The 27,281-nt window shown below is 40.8% G+C and overlaps 1 protein-coding gene across 6 annotated transcripts in view; it reads left to right on the plus strand.

The window, feature by feature from the left end:
• The first annotated feature begins 462 nt into the window (after window positions 1–462).
• SIGIRR (single Ig and TIR domain containing) overlaps window positions 463–27,281 on the plus strand; it is a 37,712-nt gene continuing 10,893 nt past the window's right edge. Inside the window, exons 1-9 of one of the 6 annotated variants that reach the window (XM_081010710.1) lie at window positions 4,442–4,620; window positions 5,874–6,041; window positions 8,255–8,378; window positions 17,730–18,077; window positions 20,065–20,254; window positions 22,276–22,406; window positions 24,677–24,820; window positions 25,007–25,150; window positions 26,793–26,895. In XM_081010710.1, the coding sequence (XP_080866836.1) occupies window positions 8,279–8,378; window positions 17,730–18,077; window positions 20,065–20,254; window positions 22,276–22,406; window positions 24,677–24,820; window positions 25,007–25,150; window positions 26,793–26,895 (1,160 nt within the window). In that variant the 5' untranslated portion in view covers window positions 4,442–4,620; window positions 5,874–6,041; window positions 8,255–8,278. Of the gene's footprint in view, window positions 722–4,441; window positions 4,621–5,873; window positions 6,042–8,254; window positions 8,379–17,729; window positions 18,078–20,064; window positions 20,255–22,275; window positions 22,407–24,676; window positions 24,821–25,006; window positions 25,151–26,792; window positions 26,896–27,281 lie in introns of those variants that run through there. The other 5 variants (XM_081010709.1, XM_081010711.1, XM_081010708.1 and 2 more) reach the window with 5 other exon arrangements.

Raw genomic sequence — 27,281 nt, forward strand, 5'->3', positions numbered from 1 at the left:
ATAATAATAGATTTTAAAAGTAAAATCTGTCTAGGCAAAAGGAAACCTTTCATTCTCAATACTACAAATCTATGAATTTTCCTATATTCTCTATAATGTTGGTTGTATTCCAGAATATAATGCATACTGCTACTTTTCTAATATCAATCCTGCTGATTTTTATCCTTCCTTAACCCTATATTAGTGTTCCAGATTTGAACATATTCACATCTTGTGTTCATTATTTGAGGTCCTTCTCCAGGTCCTTCCTCTCTAAGAAAATTTCTGAAGCTGGCAAAAAGGGGGAGATCCTTTCCAGCTGTGGCCCGAGGTTCACCTGATGCTGACATCAACATCTTTTGGACACCAGGTTAAGCTTACTGCTGCTTCAGTGATATATTCTGGGAGGCACAGGTGTAGGCTTGGGAAGTCACCTGGCATGCATTACCTGTAACTAAAGGAGTGCTGAACCCGTTGTTAACATCTCTGTTGAGTCACTAAACTTTAGTGGACCACCTCAATATTATTGAACACTTGGTGCTAATGCTTTGTTTTATCACTATAGAAGGGTAAACCATTATTACTGGATACGTTAGCTACCTAGCAACTTGTGATTGGGTATTGTGACACAGGAACATTTAAAGCAGTGGTGGCTAGCCTGTGGTCCTCCGGCCTACACACATCATCTATGCTGGGTGGGGCTGATGAGAGGTGGAGTCCACCACTTCGTGCAGAACTACAGGTTAGCCACCCCTATTTTAACAGGTTAACCATCATGCTTGTCTGCATATGTGATAATGCTAATTTCAGAGATGTAAGGAACATGCATCTGCTCTGAATTTCCAGTAGCAGCATCTGTGGATAGGGACAGTGATAAGAAATGTACCTAGAAGAATTGCAGCAATGCTTCTTGGTTGAACTTTTTGAAAGGAAAGGAAAGCCCTTATTGTACAAGCAGCTGGTAGTGGAACTAAGCTAATAAACATTGCTAGATCTTATTGCTGTCCTTTTTAAAAGATATAATTTCCTATATTTTATTGGCACAAATATTTTAAAATATTTGGAAATACATAATGAGATGTCAGTTCTATTACTGAGAATAAAACTTCATCAACTGGAGTAAATTACACAAAAGTCAAAATGTTTCAAACTGGAAAGTGTTATTATTCATACTCACATTCCAGGAGCTGAGGTGCTTCCTTAAAAAAGAAAAAAGTTAAGAATTATAGCAAATTATGTCAAAAGTGTTTTCTTTTCTGTCCTGATATAATAGATCTCAGGGTGTTTTGCCTTTACATCATTTGCTTTCCAATTTGAATTAAAGCTATTATGCCAAGTGGGTGAGACCCTGGCATTAAACAGTGTGCTGTTTAATATTCAGAGTTTACATCCAGTCTGTGTGGAATGAATGGAGCGGAGGTTTGTCCTAATCACGTCCGGGTTAGTATGGCAATTCCTATTAAAGGATCCATCTACTACAGACAGAATTTTATTATAGCACGTTCAGCAGAAGGAACATCCTGGCACCTGCATCTGAATTGCCATGGAGAGACACTCACTACTTTGTGCCTCTTAATGCTCTTTATAGTACTGGAAGCTTACATGATAAAAAGGGGTTTATTTTAGAAGACAAGGCTTTTAGTGTTGCAGTAAATTCTCATACACAGGATTAGTCTGATGGGCTCATTATTGTAACTTACAGTCATTTATTTATGCTCAGGAGTGAAGAAGCAGGAAAGTGAAATTACACACATCATTAATACTTTCCAAAGCTTGTCTAATGTCTGCTATTACTTCCTTTTCTACTTTAATGCTGCTCAATGTTTTCTCTCTCAAGACAGCCAGAGAGCACTAATAATCCCATTAAGTAGGTTACCTTTCCGTCATTAGCTATATGGGGTCTCTTCTTCCCAAATATGAAGTGATCTGCATATTGTCCTCAGTCTCAATTTGCCTAATACACAGTTCAGAATCTTTAACATAAATCTGCACAATCTGCATATGTTTATATTATTTTTCATCTTTCCTTCAAGGAACTGAAGGTGGCAAAAATACCCCCCTCCTTTAACCTCACAAAAATCCTGTGACATACACAACACTAATGACTAGCCCAAGATCACCTAGTGAGGTTCTTGGCTGGCAGAATTTGAAAATGGGTCTCCCCAGTGCTAATCTGACACTCTAGTTAATGTGGTCACTATTAGTGATGTAGTAACAGGGGGACTGAATTGCTATGATCAATATTTATAGCCTGCAGCCATAGGCCATTGCCAGTACAATGAGATACACAAACATAAAAGATAAGGAAATGAAATTTCTACTTAAAATTAAAATTACCTTAAAGCTTATTTGTGTTGCTCTTAATTGTAAAGGTAAAGGTAAAGGGATCCCTGACCATTAGGTCCAGTCATGGCCGACTCTGGGGTTGCGGTGCTCATCTCGCTTTATTGGCCAAGGGAGCCGGCGTACAGGTCATGTGGCCAGCATGACTAAGCCGCTTCTGGCAAACCAGAGCAGCGCACGGAAATGCCGTTTACCTTCCCGCCGGAGCGGTTCCTATTTATCTACTTGCACTCTGACAGGCTTTCGAACTGCTAGGTTGGCAGGAGGCTCTTAATTGTACTTTGCTCAAATTAACAAGTCACTGTTGCAAACCACTGACATTTGGTTCAAAATTATTGCCATCACTCATGTTCTTGCTTCCACTGCTTCACATGACCGGGTGCAGGGGCACTAGATGGGTATTTGAGGTCTCTGACACTGTTTTGCTCATGTGGACTGTGTACACACTTCCATGCTTGGAATAAAGCTCCCTTCACTCACCCACATGCATCACAGTAGCTTGGACTAGATGACACTCGAGGTCACTTCCTACTCTACAATTCTGTGACTCTATGCCTTGTGTATATTGGTATGGTTTCTTGGCATGAATGCTGTGGAAGTGCTGGCTGCAAGTATGCAGGCTGGAGAAGGGGCTGCAATGTGTGCATGCGTTTGTTTACAGTGTCGTGTTTTGGCACGCTCATTTGTGTGTGTGTGTCTGTGACTGGCCATGCATGGGGTGGCAGAAAATGTGCCAGGATTGGGTGGTGGTGTTGCTATGGATGCAATGAGTGTCCATTATCTTCACTGAGCTTGGGCAGTTTCTGTAGTCCCTCCTAGCCACCACTGTGTGGGATATGGATCAAGAGTTTTTATGCCAGCAGATTGCAGCAGCCATGCAACATGGCAGATTCCTATAATTTAGTTTGCTCTACTGGGCTGATAATATTTACTCCTGTTCACTTCCTGGATAAAGGTTTTTTTTGTTTAAGTTGTTCACAAACAGGTATAGAAATAGCTGGACACGTGCCCAGAACAAAAAAAAAGTCCTGGAAACTGAGGAAAGGGACAGAAAAACAGCCCAAATACCTTCAAATTCATTAATAAGGAAAACAGATAGACAAGGCAGCGTAACGGAAACATACCAACTCATTCTACAAAGCTCAGCTAGCAGCAGAACAGCAATGAATAAAGGAAATGTGTAGAGGCTAACATGCCAAAAATGCACACAGGAAAAATTGGACTTGATGACCTGTTTGCAATATAAGGTCCCTGTCTGGAAATCCACTATGTTCCTTAAATGTACCCTGAAACGGGGAATATTATTTTTAGCGAACTACATACACTTTGTTTCATGGGGCTTCATGTAAACCACACTGAGGATTCAAAGCACAGTCTTCATAAGATTATATAAGAGAAAAGGTTGAAGGAAAGCCTTCCAACTCCCTGCACATCTCTTGGAAAAGGAAGAGAACCAGCAGCATCCAAACCTAGCCCAAGCAGCATCTTAGTTAGGAGAAAAAAGGCTGAAAATTCTGTAACAGCAGGGGGAAGCTGATGCCGGTCCTTTTCTCCATTCTCCTCTGTATATATCGTTAAAAACAAGAAGTTGAGAGTAGCAGGTATATATTAACCAGCTGTATCTCCGTTTCTTGTTTGCGGCACAGTTTACATCAGTATCTCTCTAGATCGATAGTTTTAATGGACCTATGAAAGGAAGTCGCCAACAACATTACCAATATGCAGGCCTGATACACAAAACTTACTTAAGCAAGACATTTTGTCCGCATTCCTGGGACTCCAAGCTGGCGCCTAATGGACTGCGAAAAGGAACAGCCGCAAAGCGACCCATTCCGCCCTAGTACAACCGCTTGAAGTGCTGGCTCTGAACAACAACTTTTTCCAAGCCTGCTGACTAAGCAAAAAGTTAGCATGTTGAAGTTATATATTTTCCAAGCCACCTATCTACCCTCTTGCTTCGATCCGTCTACGCTGAAGAGTGTAAACAACTTGCCTGCACAGGTGTGTGGGGCCTAAGGCCGAGGCAGCCAGTTGCATGCTGGGAGACGTAGTATTTTCTCACGAAAGGAACTCAGCAGCGAGGAAGCTGCCGCACTACACTACCCAGAATTCCTCTGCGAAGAGAGGTGTGAGGCACCGCCCTTTGCCTACCTGAGCGCAGGTTGTGGGTTCCCATGGCAACAGGGAAGAGGGTTAGTTATGAAGACGCTTCCTTGTCCCCTCAGCTGCTAAAATTGTTATCTTCGCTCAAGAGGGTTTTTTGGGGGTGCAACTGGGCCATGACTTCTTGAGTTAGAGGTTGGTGTTGCTTCTTTTATTCATTGGAGTCTCGCGTGCTGGGTCTTCTCTGTACTAGGCCAGGAAGAGAGAAACACGCACGTGTCATGATGGTGATAAAAAAAAAAGGCTTTCTTCTTCTTAAGGCCTCCAAGAGTGGAGCTTAGGCAACGTGAGACTATTACTGTGGGAGAGGTAACAGCTTCTGGCTGTGCCTTCGTTCAGTACAAAAGCCGTATGTTGGGACATACAGTGAAAATGGGATTGCTGCCTTTAGTAAAGATTAATCGTTCTTCCTTTTTGTAACACAATTTTAGCGTTATTTTGCAGGTATTCCTCAGCAGTGATTATGATTGCCCATGTTAGGAATTGAGGTTGAAGTTAAATTTGCAGCTTGAAATTGGTGTAGAAGTAGTCCCCACAGTAGGACCTTGGGGCAAAGTGTGTGGTTTGGAGGTTTGCCTAGCGTTGTGTTGAGATAATAATCCATATTTTTAATTGAAAAAGGCTTGGGACACCTAAACAAAACATGAACTCCCCTAACTAAAAGACCTATAGCTTGATCCTGTTTCAGGATCCTGTTTCAGGAAGTCATTAGTGCAAAGTTGAATGGGGCTTACTCCTAAGGAAGTCAACATAGGAATACAGGCTTTGGATTAAATTGTATGCATACAATTTGTGCATACAATGCATACAAACAGTAGGACTTGCTGCTTTTGAGTAAACAGGCATAAGATCTACTGAGGTGGGGTGGGGAACAGGAACTTAACATTTCCGTCTTAAAACCATTTAAGCAAGTCAAATTGATTTTAGTGATCCAGGCAACAGTATTTACGACTACACCACATATTCAGTTTTCTTATTTTAATTTGTGTTCATTAAAAAAGTGTAGGCGCACAATCTAGCCAATGTTTGAGACGTTTTTAACAACACAAACTTACACATATACTCAGAAGCAAGTAACTTTGCTCAGTGGGGCTTAATTCCTGGTAAGTGCACAGATGATTGCAGCTAGGACCTCCTTATACTTGGTGGGACAGTGCTGAGTATACACTTAGGCTTGCCACATGAACCCTTTGTTCCTTATTGAAACTAATGGGACTCAGAAGTGCTTAACTTTGGCTGGGTGTGATTAGTTATTTGTTAGATGACTATACTGTTGCTTCTGAGCTTTAAAAAAATCCTAAAATAGAATATGATCACTAGATCATATTGGATATCTTGGACATTTTATACAGAAGCTGTTGTTGTAAAACTGAATTTTAATTTATTAGCTACAAAATGAATAATTGGAAGGAAGTGGACATGTTTGGAAGATGATTGATTGCTGGGGATACTGTGGAGCTGAAATTGTACGGCTTGGTTTCTAGGGCAACAGGTTTCTCTGCAGCTGTTCAAAAAAGAATGAAGCCATGCGTAAGGGAGAAGTCTATAATCTGTTGGTAAGATTCTACCCTAATTTCATGAGTGCTTTGGACTGTCCAGGCAAATTAAAGCAACATTTGTTAAGAATTCAAAATACATTATAACTAATAAGCTATGCAACCCTATGCTCCAGCTTGTAAGGCTTGTACTCTACCATCAAGCTGCTTTTCAGATGTGGTTAGTTAGACTGAATATTGCTCTTCCCATTGCACTAAATGAGAAACAGTATTAAGAACAAAAACCTGATCTTGTTGTCTCCCGTGGAAGGCAAATAGGAATCACAAGGAGTACCATGCCGGGTCATAATTGTGCAGCAATTATAGCATCAGTGCAGTGCAGCAAAATACTCAGGATATACCAACACAACACACTGCAGTTGCTCTGTGTGAGGTCTTGCAAAAGTCAGATATGTGGAGTGTGGAGGAGTGTGATGCCACTCTGCAAAATCCTTGAATCGGGAGACCTCCCGCCGTAGTACTGTTACCAGTGTTGTGACCACAAACCATATAAATTAGCCAAATGTGACCATTACTGTAAAGCGCTTTGCATGTTGAAAGTACTATGTAAATTATAAATAAATAATTTAAAAATGAATATTGGATGCCAGAGCCTGTAATTCAGAGCCTTCCTAGGGCATAGGCAAAGACACCAGTTGTGCAGTGATAAAACTGGAAACTGCCACATGCTCCATCTCATACTAGTACCCATGCCCATGGGCAACACAGAGCAGATGGGACAGAGGAAAGCGAACAGGAAATGCAGTGGATGGAACCCCAAACAGTGGGTGTCTGCTTTGTAAATGTTGCCCTACTTGGAGCACAGCAATTCTGTTCAAGGCCTGTTCAAGAGCTGGTGTGCCTCAGGTGATAGTGCCTGTGGTATCTGAGAGGATGGTGAAAGAAATGTGTGCATGAGTAGAATTTTGTAGTAAAAGCCACGTGTCTGCAAGACAAGAGTTGTGTGGTAATACTTGATATACAGTATTTCCTGTTTGTGAGCATTCTCGCCCTGTGTGTGAAGGGTGATATGCAAATGCCATAAACAAAGGGCTGTAATGTGTCAGCTATTTAGTTTAGTATTATATTGTTACCACCATTGTATGGCTTTGTCATTTGCATTTTCTGTTCTTGGAAAATGTATTAAGCCATTTTTGTCTCTTTTGGAAGTTACTTGACATAGATCAGGTACCTCTTACTGTTACATACTAAAAACTTGCCTGCCATTCATATAGTCATTGTGCTTAAGGATTACTTGCTTATATGAGATAGCAGCTTTGATCAGGTAATGATTCTGAATACAACTTTGGGGAGCCTATTGGTTATTCCATGTTTCATGTTTAGGTTTCTGAAAGCTTCTCTGTGATTGGAGAGTTGTTCCTCTTTTATGTATTTTCTTTCACAACTGAACTGTATATCCGCTGCACTTCATGATCAGAATTATGAGTAGCCCTGAGTGTGTATTTTATCCTACATTAAAAAAGAAAACAGCAGCACATCTTTTACAGATTAAAAAAGAGAATTCAGCTCTACTAGTATTGTTTTTCAGTTCTGTAACAGAACTTACACACATGGTGTAGCTGTCAGGTTTGGTCTTGTCTTGAGATCTAACATTTTCCCTTTGCATGAAAGCAGGCCTCCTTGGTGTATTTTCCTTGTTTACTCCTTAGGGGGGTTCTTGTTTACTCCTTGGGGCATTTTCTTGTTTATAGTCCACAGCAGTCTTTGCCAGGATCCAGGATAACCGGCTGGCTTAGTGCCACAGAGCGGCAATCCTCACAGCTGCAGAGCTTTTGAGCAACCTGCCTCCTGGCTCTTTACTGAGCAAACTCTTGGTCGGCTGTTTTGCTGCCAACACGCTGGGTGGGTTTGTTGATTTTAAGAGTCCAGGTTTCATTTTCTCCTTGTATGCAGGTGGAAAGGTGGGTGGAGCAATGATAGCAGGTGGGAGGAACTGGCTGTCCCGAGTGCAGGCCTGGAAGATTGTGATTGGGGGTGGAGAATAGAACAAGTCATTTAAGGAGGACATGGAATGAACAGCAACAAAAAAGCAGAGGGAGATACTTAACTGGCAAAGCCAGTCTGTTGGCCAGTCATGTGATTAACATGGCTACGATCAGGGAGTGTACAGCAAGGACACACAAGGAGTCTCAGGATTTGAAGGTGGCTGCCTGAATCTCAAAGAGGGAAGTCCATAAAGGTAATTATTTCCCCTGTGCTTTTCCATTTTGTAGGATGCTGCTTGTGAATAAGCTAAAATGACTGTGAAATTGCTCTCTCTTCTGCCTGTGCCATCTGTGCTCTTGGCTTTCTGCCTTGCCACAAGGAGTGAGCAGGAAAGGACAGCAGCTTTACAAGGTGAGACGAAAAGAAAAAGTTGTCCTGGTGTTGGTCTGTGTCTTTTATGAATATATGTAGGCTTGTGGTGCTTAGCAATTAAGGCAGTCTGACCCACTGTTTTTTCTTCCCTGTGCCCTTCTTGCTTGACCTGATTAGGCCTCCTGCCTTTGCAGTCACTTGTGCTTCAACCACTAAGCTCTCTTCTGTGTTTGGATCTCTCTTTTTGGAAGAGACACACTTTATTTATGAGACAATATGAGTGTTTTGAGGGAAGATTTGAAACTTCTTACATGGCAGGCCTATTTCCATTATTGTTTCTGTTTGGCACAGTGGGCTTTCCTAGGCCTTGCTTCCCAATTTGAGATTATTTTTCCATTGTTGTTTTATGGTCAGTGAGATTTGTGTGCGTACGTTTGTATTTAACACTTGCTATCTGATCATAGGGGTGTCCTATGTTTTCCATTTGTTCTTGAGACCTCATTGAATTCCATTTTCCCATGACACACATTGCCAGGTTCCTGTAGGCTTCACATCAGCTCACTGATGCTTGATATGGCTGGCTTCTGTCCTGTGAGGGCTTTTCAGTAGTCAACATTTGTCTATCCATCATTCTCTTTGCCTTCTGCTTAACATTTGCTGTAGGGGTGCATGGAGCTTTAGGAGAGAATGAATAGTGCATACACTGTTAATCTGACCTATACAATCCAGTCTTACTCTGGCCTCTGCCCATGCTGGCCCTGCAGCCAGTGGCAAAGCATACAGGAACTTGGGAGAAAAAAATGGGCTATTCTTCTCTGGGAACAGAGGATGCTGCCTAGTCAGTTGCATTCTAAGGGGTGGCTTAGTACAGCAACATAGTCATCCTATTGGCTGATCAAATCCTAAGTTTATTTGCTGACCAGCTATATGGTGTTTATTTGTTTTCTGTTTTTCATTTGCATTACTGTTGGCTGCCTTGGACATATGTAGAAGGAAGTGGAATACAGTTTTTTAAAAAGAAATTAATTAGTAGTGGCCAACTTGTAGGGATCTTCAAAATATGTGAGTGTGCTACTCTATATTGCATTACAGTACCTGTGCAAACCTGTGTGTGTTAGGCTACTAGTGGCTTTCTCTCTAGTCTTCTAATCTCAGGAGTAGGTGTCATTGCAGTGCTGAAGAGACAGGCAAGAATATACATTTGATTTTGCCTTAGTCGGGCCTATAAATCCTCAGCTTCTAGTCCAGAAGTGCCATAGACTCATTCTGCCTTTGCCACTGTGATGTTTGTGCCACAGCTGGATACTATGGGGTTAAATTTAGTATGTGGTGGGGCAATGAAACACTAGGTTAGCCATACATGGAACTGACACATTTATTCCCATTATTAGTGCTTTCAAATGACCATATAAATAAATAGTTGAACTGTCGTTCTAGGAAGTGAGCAGATTTATCTCTGGAGTGTCGCAGATATCTGCATACAAGATTTTTACTTCCTTATGATTTATTTTTGATGTGGCTCACAAAATGATCAGGCAGTGCACGATGAAGAAACTCTACTGTGCTCCTTCTAGATTTAACTTGCTATCCCTATGTATTGGTAAAATAGCTTTGTTAGTACAGAGATGAAGTACTCTTTCATAACACATCCTACTACAAAGGTAAGGATGCTAACATTTCCATTTCCATCGAGTGACAATGGGGACACAACCTGCATCTCTTAAGTCGTATGCTTAAATAGGGTTGTGTTGGTATCCGTCTGTCTTGGGAGACAATAGATGAGTGTGCCTTTTGGAGTGAAGTCAAGCTGTTGGAGAGTTACAGTGGTTCCAGAGACATATACAGGAGACATATGTTTTCTTGCAGGTGGAGCAGAAGAAGGCATCTGGTTTTGTTGCTAAAGTTACACCATGGTGTTTCTTCTCTCTTTGCTCATACCAGTGGTCATTCCTCTCGTTACTGACTGACTGTCTCCAGACACTGTGATTGCCTGCAAAGAGTTCCCACATGGTGGGGTTAATGTTGCCAGCCTTCATATCACACTTGCAGACATCTTTGTAACACAGTCTGCCAACAGACCTAGTTTACTATTATTTTTAAAATTTATATACTACTCTTCATCCAAAGACAATAGGCCAGCTTACAACATAAAAACACAAAATACACAGCATAATAATAATAATAATACCCCCTTCTGTTATTCATTCATTTATCCCATACTTCCAGTGCGTTTCCCCATGACTTTCCAAACCGCAGAAAGCCTGATTCTTTTTTAAAGTGGATTTGTTGAGCTAGTGCAACAGAGCCTTTCAGTTCAATTTAACGGCTCAGACATAAGTTTCCGATGTGCTCTTGAATCCCACTTGCAAAATAGTGACTGTCTGGAGGCACCCTTAGGCGATTTATGCTTGCCTAATTGAAACAGCAACATAAGATGATGTGGGGTGCAACATTTTGATGTTTCTTAGATGCATTTTTCTTCTTCTGCAATATGATTTGTCTCTTAAATTCCCTCTGAGTATCCATGATGAGTAGTGCAGAAATCTTTATACATGTTGCCCAAGAGGATAAAAGATACAATATTGCCTTGGTCTAACCTCTTAAAACAATGGCTATTTTAATTTTCTGTCTCATAGAAGGAGTCTTAAAGCTATAAGTTGGTTAGAAATTGAGATAACCCTTATCTTTCTCTGCCCCTCCCAGTTATATGGGTTTGTGTATGCCTGCTGTGATCCTGGGAAAAGCACTGGCAAAGTCAATACGATAACATTCCTGTCTGTAGGACCAATAAATAAGCCATAATCTTTGAGTTTTACATAGAGGTGCCTTTTCAGTTATTGCTGTTGCAACAGACCAACCTAATCTGCTTTTATTGATAATGCTTTTGTATAAATTGACCTCACCTTGCAAAGAAGCAAACTGGCTAGAAAGTTTGTGTGTCATGGTGGGGGGAGTGAGAGAGTGATCTTGGGAGCTAGTTTGCTCAGCCAGTAATAGGTGTCAGTATCTTCAAAGTATGCTGTTTGTTGTGACATTTCTTTGTGTCTTCTCTGTATACTGGGAGAACCCTTGAGTGCCTCCCAGACCATTTACAGACACATTTACACAGTTTTCTTTTCATTTAGCGCTGTATTTGTGTTAGCCTTTGCAAAGGGATAGCCATGCTGACATTCACTTATAGAAACAGGACTGAATGTGTACTCCAGTGCAAGCCTGGTTTGGACAAAATGCCAAATTGTGGTTTGTTTAAAATAAAGAAAGGAGGAAGAAAATGGATCTATGTGGCTCATACTTCTGCTGCCAACCCATGCTTGGGCATTATGTCTGAACCAGTCCTAGGGGTGTGACCACAAATGAAAATTCTTTGAGGCCACTTACACTGCACCTTAGTTTTGCTTTAACCACGTTATTCTGTGCAGTTTTGCAGGGAAGCATTTTGCACAGCAGTTACTGGTTTTAAGTTTATTGTGGCAATTACATAATGAAGTAGATAATTGATTCTCCCTTCCAGACTCTTTTTATGATGATGTGAAACCAGTTTACCATCTTGCAGGGATGTACGCTTTGTTGTTTGTAAGTTGAAGCCTGCCATATTTGTTAATGAAATAGGTGATGTTTAGGGTTGGTATAACTGCCCTGAGGCATTTTGCTGCCTGAGAGGGAAAGCATGACTTCCCCACTCCCCTTCCATGTACAGAAGCTGACTCTGGCAACGAGACAGCATCCTTCACCTCACCTGAAGGCATCAGCAAGCCCAGGACAGGCCATATGGCACACAGAGTTCTGTCTTTCAACACTTCGCTACTCCTCGCCCTAATTGGGTCATTGCCAACACGGATAGATGCTGCTGTGTAGCAGCATGTGTTGCATGGGCATGTGCTAAAGTTTCTGGACTGTATGGCTTATGCTGGTTGCCTCTTTGCAATGCATACTTCTTCAGTCTGGGGCTTTCCTGTACTGTGACGTGTTGAAAAAAAGTGACTGGGTGAGACATATAGCCATACTAGGCACAACAAGCAGGCTCACTGGCACAGGAGGGTAGGAATGGCCAGGAGACTTAGGGGGAACATACAGGGTGGCATTGTTACCACCTGAGACAATTACCTCATTCTGTAATGATAGGGTTGCCCCTGCAAAAAGCAAAGGCTCTCCCTATCATTATTTGTTTAGTTAGCTGCCTGTGGCTTGGATCCTAAGCACAGTTTCTTGGAGGCACGTTTCAAAATTGGTAGGATTTGCTTCCAAGTAATAAGATGCATAAAAGTGAGGTGCCAGATTACTACAGTTCTAGCAGATGAGTTTCCTTACCCCTTAAATTAAATATATCTACTACAGTGCAGTAGGGTATTGATTATCTGATTAAGCCCTTTAACTCATCAGAAATGTGAGGAGATAGTCAATAGAGCAGAAGACTCTTTAATCTCAGTGTCATAGATTCAAGCCCCACACTGGGCAAAAAGATTCCTGCATTGCAGTGGGTTAGAGTCAGGGGTCAGCAAACTTTTTCAGCAGGGGACCGGTCCTCTATCCCTCAGACCTTGTGGAGGGCTGGACTATATTTTTTTTTGGGGGGGGAGAATGAATTCCTATGCCCCACAAATAATCCAGAGATGCATTTTAAATAAAAGGACACATTCTACTCATGTAAAAACACGCTGATTTCCAGACTGTCCGCGGGCTGGATTTAGAAGGTGATTGGGCCGGATCTGGCCCCTGGGCCTTAGTTTGTCTACCCTTGGAGTAGATTGTCCTTGTGCTGTCTTCCAACTCTATTGTTCTGTTCTCTACTACTGTCTAAAGTGTACAATACTTTGGACTGATCCCAGGATTTGGGATGGTTGGTGTTGAAGGAGTGCTATATTTACATATGAAAGGGATGAAACAATTACATTTTGTTTTGAAATGTAGAATTATGTAGTCAATATTGATTTGTGCAAAATACAAGGAATAGTAAATGCCAAAAAAGAAATGGAAATCTGTGTATTGGCTGAAATAGGCAAAATATAAGAGCAGAGGAATAAATATGGGTTTAAGGGCCCCTACCTGTTAGCTGTGCTGAAGTCTTTTTAAAATGGGGCACAAGAGCTTATGTGTGTAGTGGATAGTGGTCATGATCTTTGATATACTTTGGGACCATAATAGCATTATGAATAATGGAATCTTGCTTCCTGTACATTGTCTAATATACCAAATTGATATCTGAGAATCATTTACAAAATAAAAGGGACAGGTTTTTAATCTCATAGTTGCATACTAGAAGATAAAAGGAACTGCCTTTGTATTTTTAAGTCTAATATCCCAGTCTTGGGATGCAGAACATACAATGCTCTATTATACATGTATATGCATGGACAGGTAGTCTCAATTTAAAGGAATACAGTGGTACCTCGGGTTACATATGCTTCGGGTTACATACGCTTCAGGTTACAGTCTCCGCTAACCCAGAAATACTACCTTGGGTTAAGAACTTTGCTTCAGGATGAGAACAGAAATTGTGCTCCAGCGGCGCGGCAGCAGCGGGAGGCCCTATTAGCTAAAGTGGTGCTTCAGGTTAAGAACAGTTTCAGGTTAAGAACGGACCTCCAGAACGAATTAAGTACGTAACCAGAGATACCAGTGTATATGTGCATTTTGAGCACACAGCGTGAAATGGATGCTTTCATGGTGTAGTGAGGACTGAAGTATACATTTCTCTACAACAGATCCCTTCTCACAGGCCAAGCATGCCAGGACTAAGTTCTGACTAGTGGTAGTAGTAGTGGCAGTAGTAACAGGAGTAAGAATAAAGGGCTGACTTCACAGCAAGGAATGAGTGAAAGCAGATACCATACAGGCCCCAGCATGAGCTCCTCTTCCTGCTCTGCCCTCTGAATGAAACAGAAGTAAAAAAGAGACTTCAGATAATTTAAACTGGAAACGCTAATAATTTTTGAAGAGAGTTGAAATTAGCTTTCCTTATGTGTGTGCTTCTTCTGTTTTGCTGGTCAGACATGTTTGGCAGGTTTTTTAGTCAATACAGAAACCTGTTTACCAGAGGTCAAAATGGAATGAGTAGTTGTCTTACTTCCAAACCAATTTTTGCTCTCCAGTCCCAGTGAATTCCATCCATTTCCTCTAGACTTCCTGCAAACACAATGAAGATTGTAGGATGTTTGAGTGAAGGGAACACACAAACATTGCTTGAAAAATAATGCACCATAAAACCATGAGCTGAAGAAGGAGATACTGTGCAGCAAACTGCAGCCACAAAGTGCCCCTGACACAAATGATTCAATCTCTTTTGCATTTATAAATACATTGTGGAGTCAGAAATCTTTGGCGATCACTCGTAGCTGAGTAAGATCGTCTTCCATAAACACGGTTTTAACAGTGAGTCCATAAGTGACTGTCGAGGCCAATTCTGGATCCACACATCCTTCCACAGTGGGGACATTGGTTTCCAAGCGGGAGTTGATCACGGTGTGGATTTGCCAAGCATGCCTTCCTCTTAGCATGTTTCTCCCTTGCGTCCTGAGTTTGAGTGTCTTCAAAGCCTATGACACCTTCGGTAAAGGCTGTTCTCCAACTGGAGCGCTCGCAGGCCAGTGTTTCCCAGTTGTCAGTGTTTATACTACATTTTTTTAGATTTACCTCGAGACAGTCTTTAAACCTCTTTTGTTGACCAGGAGTCAGAAATATGCTCTATTTGACCAGTACAACACTGCACTGGCTTGAGTAACTTCTCTGAAAATGTGATATTCTTGTACCAAAAGCACTACCTGTGCAAAAAGCATGAGGGATGATAGTGGAAACGGCCCTGAATTAAGCTGCATGGTAAGTGTATCCTGCTGTGACACAATCCATTTATAAATCAGCATTCAGTACATGAAATATTTGTGAAAGGACCCTATGAGAATTGGCACCCTCTGAGATAAGTCTTTGGTTGCTTCTTAATGCTGAGATCCATACCTGCCGTTTACTCCCTCCCACTATCTGATGGTTGGGTGTGTACTTAACAGCTCCTGTGTGTAAGCAAAAAGAGCAGCATTTCTTCAGTTTCTTCCTGATCAGGTATGGGAATGTTTGTCTAGCAGACAAAGGCAACATATTATGCATACTTGAAGGGACCCAGCCCAGTCACAGTAGGGTGTTGTTGTTTTATTCATAGTTTATGGATAGAAGGATGAAATAATGAAATGAAATTTTGTGGCAGTACTACTCTGGCAGTTCTTTGTAGAATAATTATGGTCATGATAGAACAGACAAGAGCAATTGTGTAGGATTAGGCTACATGTATTCAGATGCTGAGCAGTGGGCTTTACTCCCTTGTAAGGTATAGAACTGCAATCCTATGTAACTTTTGTGTTAGCAAAAAAAGAAGCCATTCATATACGAAGCAATTCAGTTTCCACCTGGGAAATTTCATTCATATAACTTTAACAACAACTGCAACAATGATGATAATGCAGTAATGCTTATTTGGAGTGTTTTCAGGACAAAGCATCACAGTAGTCAGTGGCACTTTAACAACTGTGTTTGCATCTACTAAAGTTATTGCCATTTCTGCCAGAACATCATAGTTGTGAACAATTCATTGTATATATAGGACTGCTGTCCCACCAACAGTGAAAACCTTTGATAATGGAAGTGCTCACTTGAATATGAGTTCTCACTTGACGTTCTGCCAGCAGTGGCATTAACTTTAGTAGAGTTGCGTATTTAGGCAAGGTAAAGGTTAAGGACCCCTGGATGGTTAAGTTCAGTCAAAGGCAACTTTGGGGTGTGGCGCTCATCTTGCTTCAGGCCTAGGGAACCAGCGTTTGTCCACAGACAGCTTTCCGAGTCATGAGGCCAGCATGACTAAACCGCTTGTGGCACAATGGGACACCGTGACGAGTGCACAGGGAACCGCCATTTACCTTCCTGCCACAGCAGTACCTAATTGTCTACTTGCACTGGTATACTTCTGAACTGCTAGGTTGTCAGGAGCTGGAACAGAGCAATGGGAGCTCACCCCATCGCGTGGACTCAAACTGCTGACCTTCCAATTGGCAAGCCCAAGGGGCTCAGTGGTTTAGACCACAGCGCCACCTGTTCCCTATAGTTGCATATTTATGCCTACTGTTACACCAGCAGTGGTAGTTAAGAACCATTGGGTGCCTCCAGAATAGTCCATCAACAGGCAACCAGAGCCCTTGAAGTTGGGTTTGAATCTCTGGTTGCTTATAGCATACAAACAACACATAAAAAGGTCTCAAATACATAAGTTACTCTTAATTGAGAACTGCATGAGAAAATTATGTTCCATGTGCTACATCACTTGGCAAGTAGAGCGCAATGTGGAATAAATTCCCATTTAAATTTATCTGCTAACATGAGGGAGACTATTTTAGAACTGGTACATAGATGGTACTTAGGTCATTTAACTATCATATGTGATGGCCATGTGTGCAAAATGAATTTTACTTGGAAGTCACCCCACACCAAAATAGTATTGATCAGTCAGACATGATTTATGCTTTGTACTTCTGGACATTTCTGAAAATGATTATTATTCTTACAAAGACTTATCAACTTTTGTTTATAGCAGCTAAACTGGATATGTCTGAGCACTGGAAAAGATACAGAACCTCTATCTATTTCTCAATGGTATCAAATAAGGTGGAGGTTCACTGTCATGGACAAACAAGTGCATCCATTTCATGTACTTCATTGTTCCAGTTCCAGTTCATATCAAATACTAACAAGTATACAGACATGCAACTTTTTGCTCAGCAAAATGTACTGTGTTGTACAGGTTTTTTTGAAGGTTGATTGCTTTTCCTTTGAACTTGTAGCTCTGAAGCACTTATTATAATTATAGTATCTTTTAAAAAAAAGTTTCCAGGTGTGCAAATGACCAGTGAATACCACCAATGCTTTTTTTTATACATTAGCAGTATTTGGTTGGCTAGGTTTCCCCCCCTGTTCTTTCCTTTTTCTATAGTGCTTGCTTCAGTGCATTGCCTCTGGTGCATTGTGTGTGGTGTGTGTGTTATGAGGAGGGTTGTTGAATGTGATCATTGTGTTAATGCCCTTATTATCAATTTGTTCTCTGTTCATTATAAATAAGGAATCTATGGCATAGATAGAGTTATAGTTAGAATCACATAGTTAGCTGATCTTGTTATCAGGATGATAAATATTTATCTCTCTTCTCTATAGTAAATTCACTTTAAACAGTCTTTCAGGAGACATCACATGGTATGCATATTAAAAGTAAGTTCAGCCAGGGGGGCAGTGTCTATGACCTGGTTGGGCATGAATGACTTTGTTGCTGTTGGAGTTGCGTATTCTGTGCTTGCTGTAGAAATGTAGGTTGGATTAGGCATCACAGAAGTAGTTGCAATTTAACTGCTTTGCTTTATTTAGAATTCTTTTCGCTGACGGTTTCATCTAATTTATCGTGTGTGGACCCAGATCACTTCTATGATCACACCATTTGGACCCAGCAAGAACAGGTTAATCATTTGTTCTGCCCTTTGGATAACCAGAGCCTCCAGCTTCTTCAGTCTACCTCAAACTTTAGCATCCAGTGGAGCAAAAACTGTCATCTGCTTAACTTCACCGCGTTAAGCCACCTGCACAGCACACTGCAGAACACAACAACATACCTCACCTTTGAGCACGCAAATGCCAGCGATGCAGGCAACTATACCTGCACGCTCTACTTGAACGATCAGAGAAACAGCTCCTTCACTGTCCGGCTGGTCATGGCAGGTGAGTGAAAGAAGTGGGAATTTGCAAACATGACTTTGGATCCCTAACCTAACACTGACGTCTCCTCTTGGGCCCATCCCAGGAGAAGCAGTACTGCTACTGTTTCAAGATGGGCCACTTGTCTGCCTAAGTCTGGATCCTATGTTGCTCATTAGACACATAGTAGCTGTGAAGTATCTAACTATGTAGGGCATGATTTTGTCCGTTTTCTCCTAAACATAAGGTACTGATCATACTCAAATAAGTTATGGCATTAGATAAGCCCTGGGGATGTGAGCCAATTTATCAAGTGCTATGATCCAAATTATGCATTGTCAACCAGAAGTTGGCGGGTTGATGTCTGTGACTGTATGTGTGGCTGTTGCTGAAGAGGGCTTCCCTTTACCTGGGAGAAAAAGGCAGACACGGAGCTCTTTCTGAGCCCTCTCTGCATTTTATGTTATATCTAAGATGACATATAAAGGTAAAGGGACCCCTGACTGTTTGGTCCAGTCACGGATGACTCTGAGGTTTCGGCGCTCATCTCGCTTTACTGGCTGATAGAACTGTGTAAACAGATAAACCTGGCGAAGGCTTCACTGTGGTGGAGACATAGTTTAGGAGAGAGAGAAAAGATTTAATGTTTCTAAAGCTGTGATAACAAGTGATAGTACCTAAAATGTGGTGAGAGGTACCTGAAGCTACCAAGATAAGCTCACTCCGTCCCCCATTTGCTAGTTGCATTGTCAGAGTTGAAATGGGGAAAGACAGGTTTAAAAAAATATATATGTTGAGATTTTAAAAATTAGCAGACTTGTTGGCACAGATAAGTGTGTTTTTGTCTCTGCTTAATCTTTTATAGTGCACTTAAACTAGGATGGATCACCATTTTGGAGCACTTCATTATGCTATTAGAAACATAAATTAGCTAAAGATGGTCAGAGGGAGATCATACATCATTTGAGCTGAAATCCTGCACACACATCCTGAGACCTGGAAGTCAGGCTTGCTAGGCACTGTAGGTCTTATTTCTGAGAAGATTTGTATAGGATTGTACTCTTCAATTTTTTTTATTAATTAAGATAAGGATGGTAGTTGCTGGTTTCTCAGGAAGTTCTCCTGAATTGGCTAAGGACTGGATATGGGCTCTAAAAAGAATATTTTTTGTATTGTTCTCCCTTTTAAATAAAGGTAAAGTTTGGAAATGAGTCCAATACACACAGAGGTACCTACAGAAGGGAGAGCCTTTACATTTTAAAAAATGATGACCATGATGGCCTAGTTCTCCTTTTCAGAATTTAAGGGAATGTAAGGGAAAGGAAAATTAGGGACAAGTACCTGTGACATATTCTAGTTTTTAATGCAATGTGACATTTGCACCTTAAACACCCTATTTTCCGCAATAGGATTCAGAAAGTTCTTCATTAAAAAACGCACGCTCACATATGCTGAAAATGTGTCACATATGCTGAAAATATTTAGCATGGATGAATGAGTTGACAGTATGGAAGACAGAGGGGGAAGAACAGCACTGTGCTGGACTCTGAACAGGCAGTGAGAATAATTAAAGTACTGGCACTAGGACTTCAAAAGTTAATAATTAATACCATATCTCATATTCAGCACTTCTGTGATGTGCATACCCCTTTATCCTGGGCATTTCTCTATTATGGGACATGACATGCTTTCCAGATAACCTGAACATTCTGTCTTTCCCACTATAGTCCTTACTGAATTTCTCATTGTTTTCTCAAGTCAAATCAGAACTGCAGAACCAGCCTTGAGAGAGAGGTTATACTCAGCAATTTGTCTAGTTAAGTCGGCGAACCCACTGTGCAAGGGAGATTGTGCTTAGGTGCAGGGTCACAGGGACAAGAGTAGCTTGACTTTCTTTGTTATGTTAGCCAGACCTAAATAGCCAATATAAGATTTGCAGTATTCAGTCTGGAAGTTCAGTGCTCTCATTGAAAAGCTCTCTTACGATGTACTGTTATTGTTTCCCCAACAGATATTTGCAGTGTCCTTCCTCGTTTCCTTTACCCCTCCAGCAATCTGACTTTGCAACGTGATTTGGGAAGCCAGTTTACACTGAACTGCACTGTGCAGCTGCCCTACACGAAAAGCTGTGATTTTGGCCTCCACTGGATGAAAGATGACCAGTTGCTAGACAACGAGACCTTTGCTGCTTCTACTCATTGGTAAGAAGGCTTTTATGTATAATGGAAAATAAAGCTAAATTGACTGTATAAACTAGAAACAAATTAAAATAGTGTCTCCCAGACTCTGAAGATAATGGTGGATCTTTAAGGGCTTATGTATACTATTAGCCTTATAGGTTTGTAGAATAGGGGCAGTAGTGTAATATATATACTTCAATGGGAGGAAATATCTTTGCTATAGTAGGGTGAGATTGAGTGAGAGTGGGAGATTGTGTTTCTGTTAAAAAGCAAATTGTACACTTAAGCCCTGGAGAAGAGCTTAAGAGAATGCTCTATGTATCAGTCTTCAATGGGGAGGCAGAGGGAGAGGGAGAGGGAGAGGGAGAGGAAGAAGACCCTTTCAGATGTTTGTGGCTTCAGAACAAATCTGGTTTCATGAACACCCCCTTTATTTTAGTGTTCCCACTGCAGGGGACTTGTGTTGTACGTTATCAGTGGGGTCATAGATATGTTCTACTAGGTTACTGTGAACTCATGTAATATTTTGTACATTACTCAATAATGGCATGGAGGCTGTAGCTGGGAGAAGAAAAATTGACATTTCACTAGTAAGAAAAAAATGCACTTTAAGCAATAGGACATTGCTACTATAGTTCCACAAAATAAGTACTTTTATGTAAGACAATGGGATCCCATACAACAACTAAGCAACCACAATTAATCCTTTGCTTTAAAAGAACAAGGAAAAAGATGATTTTGAAAGTCCCCAAATTTCTACTAGTTTTTTTTAAAATATAATTTTTATTAACAAACCAATCAAATCACATTAATTCCAAATTACACAGCCAAATTTTTAAATTTTTGTTGGGGCTACCCATGCTTTGAGCTCAGAAAGGGATCCAAACATCTCTCTTGCTGCTGCTTTAATGTTCACAGTTCTGTCCAAACAGTATTCACAGTTCTGTTCAATCTTCTCTTTATTATTTTCCTCATCTTCTTGTTGTTGTCATATATTCCTTTCTTTGTGACCTCTGATAGTCTCCACAAGCGGGTTGAAAACAAACGTTGTTATATCCTGTGTGGATTTTCATTCCTCCAAGAGCCATATTCAAACAGACAGACGCCATTTCCGCACTTCCGTACAAAACATTCTTAAAGTCTGTCCATTAATCCTCGCAGGCCTGTCAGTCTCTTAGGGGGTTCTGCCAGGTCAAACTCACAGTCCGATATAATAACAAGCCATGGTCTCCTCCCCCTCGATCATAAATCCTGTAGCCAGGCCTGCCCTAACAAGTCTATTTTTATAACTGCATCACAAAGACCTTTCATTCCTTCCCAGACATTCCACAAACCATGTCTTTGATTAGTAATTTATTTCCACACAGTTCTTAATCATCCTGCTTGTAATCAGTAATTGCAACGATTCTTCTTGGGGGGGGGAGGTTATTAGGTACTCACATAAGATAAAAAAAGAAAAGTCCCCCCCCTTTCAGTCCCGTTTCGACATACCGACCCTTTGATGTATCTTCTTCTTGATATATTGTTAATCGCTCGTCGCTCCACTTCACAGAGGTCACTTCAATTAGCAGTCTTTACTCCCGATCTTCACTCGAAATATGTGCATTTGCTTCTCTCTAATTGTTTATTATGAGCTCCTGCAACCAGGCAGTGTTCCCCATTCCCTTGGGGTAACAAGGGAGGCTGCATACTTCCATATCAGCTTCTTAATTACCTCGTGTGAGACGGAGAGATGTTATTGTCGGCCATCTTCCAATGCGCCCCTAGCGGCCCCCCAAATGTCTACTAGTTTTTGTGGAAGAAAAGGTTTTCAAAGGCCAACGTGATAAAATAGTGACAGTATTTCCAGATCATAGATACTCAAATGGACACTCTTGTTACCAACTCACAGTTCATTCCTTGTCCAAATTTAATGTTTGGTATAATCCAAGATTGATAGGGTGGAGACCTCTGAGTTTCCTTCCGGTCCGGTTCTGACTGAAATTTCCTAGTGTTTGTTTTCAATCAGTGCTAACGTAAATCATCTTCTATTTGCACCCCAGGTTCAATGACAATAAATCAGAGATATTCATCTCCAGCACTTTGGATATGAATGTAACAACAGATGAAAATTATGGAGCATTTGCCTGCTGGGTTAGAAACAGTACAGCAGTTTTCACACTGCAAAAATCAGGTAGCATTTCTTTGTACTTCATACCATGTGCATTTGGTGTGGGCCGGTACTCTATTTGAAGGTTGTTATCTTTATTAAGTTGTTCAAAAAAGATTCTGCTACTCACTAACTGTATTCCATAGTAGAATTCCCATGAGTATTTCTGAAATGAGAGTTGGAGATACTTTTTTTTTTTTTAAGAGTTGACAGACTACTCTGAAAACACACTTATGGCATTCAATCCAAATGTAAATTTCCCTTTCAGAAGTGACCTCTGAAAACCAATAGATAAGAATATGGCTGTGTACAGCATTGATTGGCTGATGCCTTTGAAGTGTCTCTCTCTCTCTCTCTCTCTCTCTCTCTCACACACACACACACACACACAAATCTTTGACCCCACCCCAGAGCAGTTCTGCACTTTGGTTAACAAGATGACAAATAAACATGAATGCAATACTTTAAACTCTTTTTAATTTAATTATCTTTAGAAGGGCTTCTTATCTGAAGCATGATGGGAGGGGCAAGTGTGATAACTGAGCTTGCATTTGCTTTGTACATTTGTCATTAAAATGGCAGAACTAGATAAATCTGAGATTGTGCAGCAGCTGAGGAATTGAATGTGATTTACATTCTGTCTGCCTCCTCTTGAGACTCAAGTAGCCTAAGTGTTTTGGATTACATTTTCTAATTACAGTCTAGAAATGATCCATGGCTCAGCATCATTATTTCATTTCTCCATTGGTGTATGTAAGATGCTAAGGGCCATATCACACATTATGTGTGTGTCTTGGAATGGAACAGTGTGTGTGTGTGTGTGTGTGTGTGTGTGTGTGTGTGTAAGAAACTACATCCTTAGGTCCAATGTACAGGATTCAGTATGGTCTATTGAGGATGTGGGTAGCATGGAATCTGGCCAGAGTTTGACCCACAGTGAGTTTATAGAGGTGTGACAGCTTCACTATACATTCAGTTTATAATTCAGTCCACATTTTTCACTTTGTAGTGCCACTGTTCAGATCACTCTTGGCATGTGTGCAAAGGCAAATGTGTTATGGGGGGGAAGAAACATAGTTTTGAACTAAGATGGCTTCAAAATTCTGAAGTATTGTATGACCCTCTGAGAATTTATGAACTGGGTATCTCAGCTTGGCTTTCCTTCTTTAAGGAAGAAGCAAGACTTAATTTTCTATATAGAAACTAACTGTTCTCATTTAAAAAATAGAGTAATTTACTTTAGCCCATGCATGGCCATCTGATAGACTGAAGTCTAGCTGGGGTGATAAGAGTATTTGCTTTTATGCAGTATCTAGATGCCTTCCTTTTCTTTTGAATAAGTTTCTCCTGTTTAACTTGGAATTCAAGAATCTCGGCTGAGCCTACCTGATCCTCTTCTTAGACTTTAGAAGATGTTTTTGCTCTAACTGGTAGTAGGGTTGCTAAAAAGGGCTTTGAACCAGACTTACCATGTCTCTAGAGGAGTTTAATATAAAGACAGCCTTTAGTGCCCTCAGTATTGCTCCATGCTGGCTTTAGGGCTCAGTTTAAAAGAGCAATTTTATGATGGCGTCATCAGTGAATCTGATGGCAGAAAATTGCCACATGATGGCACCAGCAGACAATAGAAACTTTTCTGAGGTTTTCAATCAGTCACAGCCTCAAATGGTTCTGCACACCAAAGCAAACGTGCTATTAGGCTGCCCCCAAGCAACTCAGCTGTTTTGGCATGCTTGAACACTTTCAAATTCCTCCATCTGGAAGTTTCCATAGGCTGATGGAGCAATTCTGAGATTAGAGCCTCAGTGTATTTTAAAGCAACATTCAGCAAATGGCTCAGTTAACAGTGTATTCCAGAGTGTTTTACAAAAAGTCTAAATGAACATGCCCGCGCACTTGCAGGAAGAAATTGAATTGGTACTGGAGAATGTGAATAATTTAGTTCATGCACATCTTTACTCTGAAAACCTTTGATTTACTTCTGCATGTGCATCTTGTGAAAGGAGATACTTGCAAAATCTGGAGGATGATCTAACAATGTGGTACCAGAATAAATCTGTCTTTTAGCTTCTGCTCATCTCTTCCTCATCATGGTTGCACATTCTGATAGTCAGAACAGTCATCAAGATACTAAAAATTGTTCAAGAATGACATAACCCCTCATTTTCTTTATAATTTGGTATATATGGAGACCATAGAACCCAACTCTTCTCTTCCTCTTTTCTCTACCATGCTATCAATTACAAGGCTGTTTTCTAATTTAATGCTATTTAAAATATGTCTTTCTATTACAGCAGAGACTGCTGGGCACTTGGGCGCTGTGCTAGCTGCACTTGTCACTGTGGCACTGCTGTTACTAATGGCTGTGATGTATGTGAAGTGCCGTCTGAATGTGCTCCTCTGGTACAGAAACCGTCATGGAGAGGTGGAGATCAATGGTAAATATTGGGCTGGAGAGTTGGCCGTCACTTTTCCCCTTGTGAGATTCGAGTTTCACTGACAGTCCAACCCAAAGTGTGAACTTCTACAAGAATTATCCTCTCAGTGTTATAGCTAGTCAGCACAGGTTTTTTAAAAAAAAAAAAAAATTATAATAAATTTCTCCCCTTGGTACTTTTCCACAGATGGAAAGCTGTATGATGCCTATGTGTCTTATTCTAACTCAACGGATGATAGAAAGTTTGTCAACTTCATAGTGAAGCCACAGCTGGAGAATCGTCACGGCTACAAGATTTTCCTGGATGATAAAGACATCCTGCCCAATTCAGGTATAGAACCTTGTCCAACACCTCATTTAATATGTACCTGGGCACTCAGACTTGCTGTTGAGTTCAGGCTGCAAATAACTTATCTGAAATGGATTAGTTGGCTAAATGAAGAGAAACCTTCAGTTTAATTTGCCCATTTGGCATCCTGTGTTTAATATGATAGCTTTATTAAGTGTTAAAATATCCAATTGAAATCGGTACACACACTAAGTCTGAATATCAGGTTAACTCTTGCATCCATTTTCAAACAAGAGGAGGAGAATGCAAAAAAACACTATTTCTATTAGACACTGAGACAGCAGGGTGAAAGTTGGTATGCAACTTCAGGGCAACATTCTGTATTTCAAGTACAGCTTAATCCATGTCCCTATTTCCAAGGTAGATTGGAAAGATGTAAAACATAGTGCAGTGCTATATCTGACTGAGATATTAGAATACAGGCAGGTGTGTACATTCAGGACATCATTGTGCATTTCATATATGATCCCAGCTTGACATCTGTATCCTTTTTCAGAGTGAAGAAAAGGGCCACAAACATTGCAATGCAGTATCTGAAATGAAGCCTGTTGAACGCTGCACTTTGCTACTTAATAGATGCAAAAGTATGGCTCTGAAAAATTACTTTGTCCTCTGGCACACTATTTTGTGCATCTGAAGCAACCTAAAATAGCTTTAATTCTAAACACCAATAATGGCAAAGCTGTGCAAAGTAGGAACTGAATATTTTATAGACAGGCTCTCTGTTGTACGAAGAAAAATGTATTCTCCTTAACCACCCAGTTGTTCACAGTTAGGTTCCATTTGCATATTAAGTAGGATGTATTCACAGTCTGCCCAGTATATGCTCAGCACAACTGGTGGGCTTTCTACACCTGTTCAAAGTCTGTGGCATGATGCATTGCTTAACTTGCATGACCTTGCAGATATGCATTTCATTGTGCTGGCCCGCTGCCTCTCCCTGTGCCTCCACGTTTCCAGGCTGTTATTGCATATGTTTGACAATGTGTTGTTTCTTTATTTTGGGCACAACTTGTTTAATCTTCCTCCAAAGAGCATGAAGTGTAGTTCCTATCCAGGCAGTTTACAGGGCCACCACTGTTCTGGCTTCAGCAATATCACTGTAATCAGGTGCCTTCAGACCATTTGTTCTTATCTTCAACTGTTTTGTTTAATAAAACCTCTATAAAAAGTATGCAGCATCCCTTTGCATGGGGATGCAAAACAAGCTGTGTACAAAATGCAGCTCCTCCATATTCTGTAATGCTGTCCACAGTGGACAGTTCTGGTTAAACAAGAATACACCACAAAACAGCATTTGTGCTCTTTGTGGTGTGTCTAATAATAAAAAAATGCAATGTTTGAGTATACTCTTCATTTATTTATTTTTTAATGTCTTGAGTGTTCCACCAGAGGCACTCACATCCAGAACCAATGGTGCTGTCTGAAGGACAGGGAAGTTCTAAACAGGCTGGTTAGTTTTTATTCCATTGCCCGGGGCTTCTCCTTTCTGTAGAGCAGAGCGGATATGCATTTGGATGCTAGGGTACTTCTTTCTTGTACAGGTGAAGGATGAATGCTGAAACAACAATGGATTGGTTCTGGACCTTCTCAGAAGAGATTTAGTTTTTCTTCTCTCTTTCAGAACCTTCTGCAGATCTGATTATGAATGTTAGCCGGTGCCGCCGCCTCATTGTGGTTCTCTCTAATGCATATCTGGAACAGGAATGGTGCAACAATAATTTCAGGTAATTAGAGTCAGCGATAGAGACAAGTTCTCTGATCCTCCTTTCATTTTTGGAGGATCAGGAATGACTCAAGTGTGCACTCCCTCCTATTGCCCACCTTGTTTAATAGAAAGTTGACCAAGTTGACCAAACAGGCAAATAGTATGTGCAATTCTGATTTGGAGGGATCACTAAAATCACAGTTTGCTTATTTGGTTGTCCTGGTAAACTATGGCTTGTCAAACCAGTCAAGTGTTCCAATAAGTTGTACTCATAAGAGGAAGAGGGAAGGTAGAAGGGAGTAGGAAGGCAGGAGGGAGTATGTTCCTGGCTCTCCTATCTATGGTTAGAAGGGCCTCTGAATTTATCCAATTTCTGTATACACCTCCAATCACAACACCCAGAAT

This window comes from Podarcis pityusensis (assembly GCF_964106645.2).
Source record: "Podarcis pityusensis genome assembly, chromosome: 1".
Lineage (NCBI taxonomy): Eukaryota > Metazoa > Chordata > Lepidosauria > Squamata > Lacertidae > Podarcis > Podarcis pityusensis.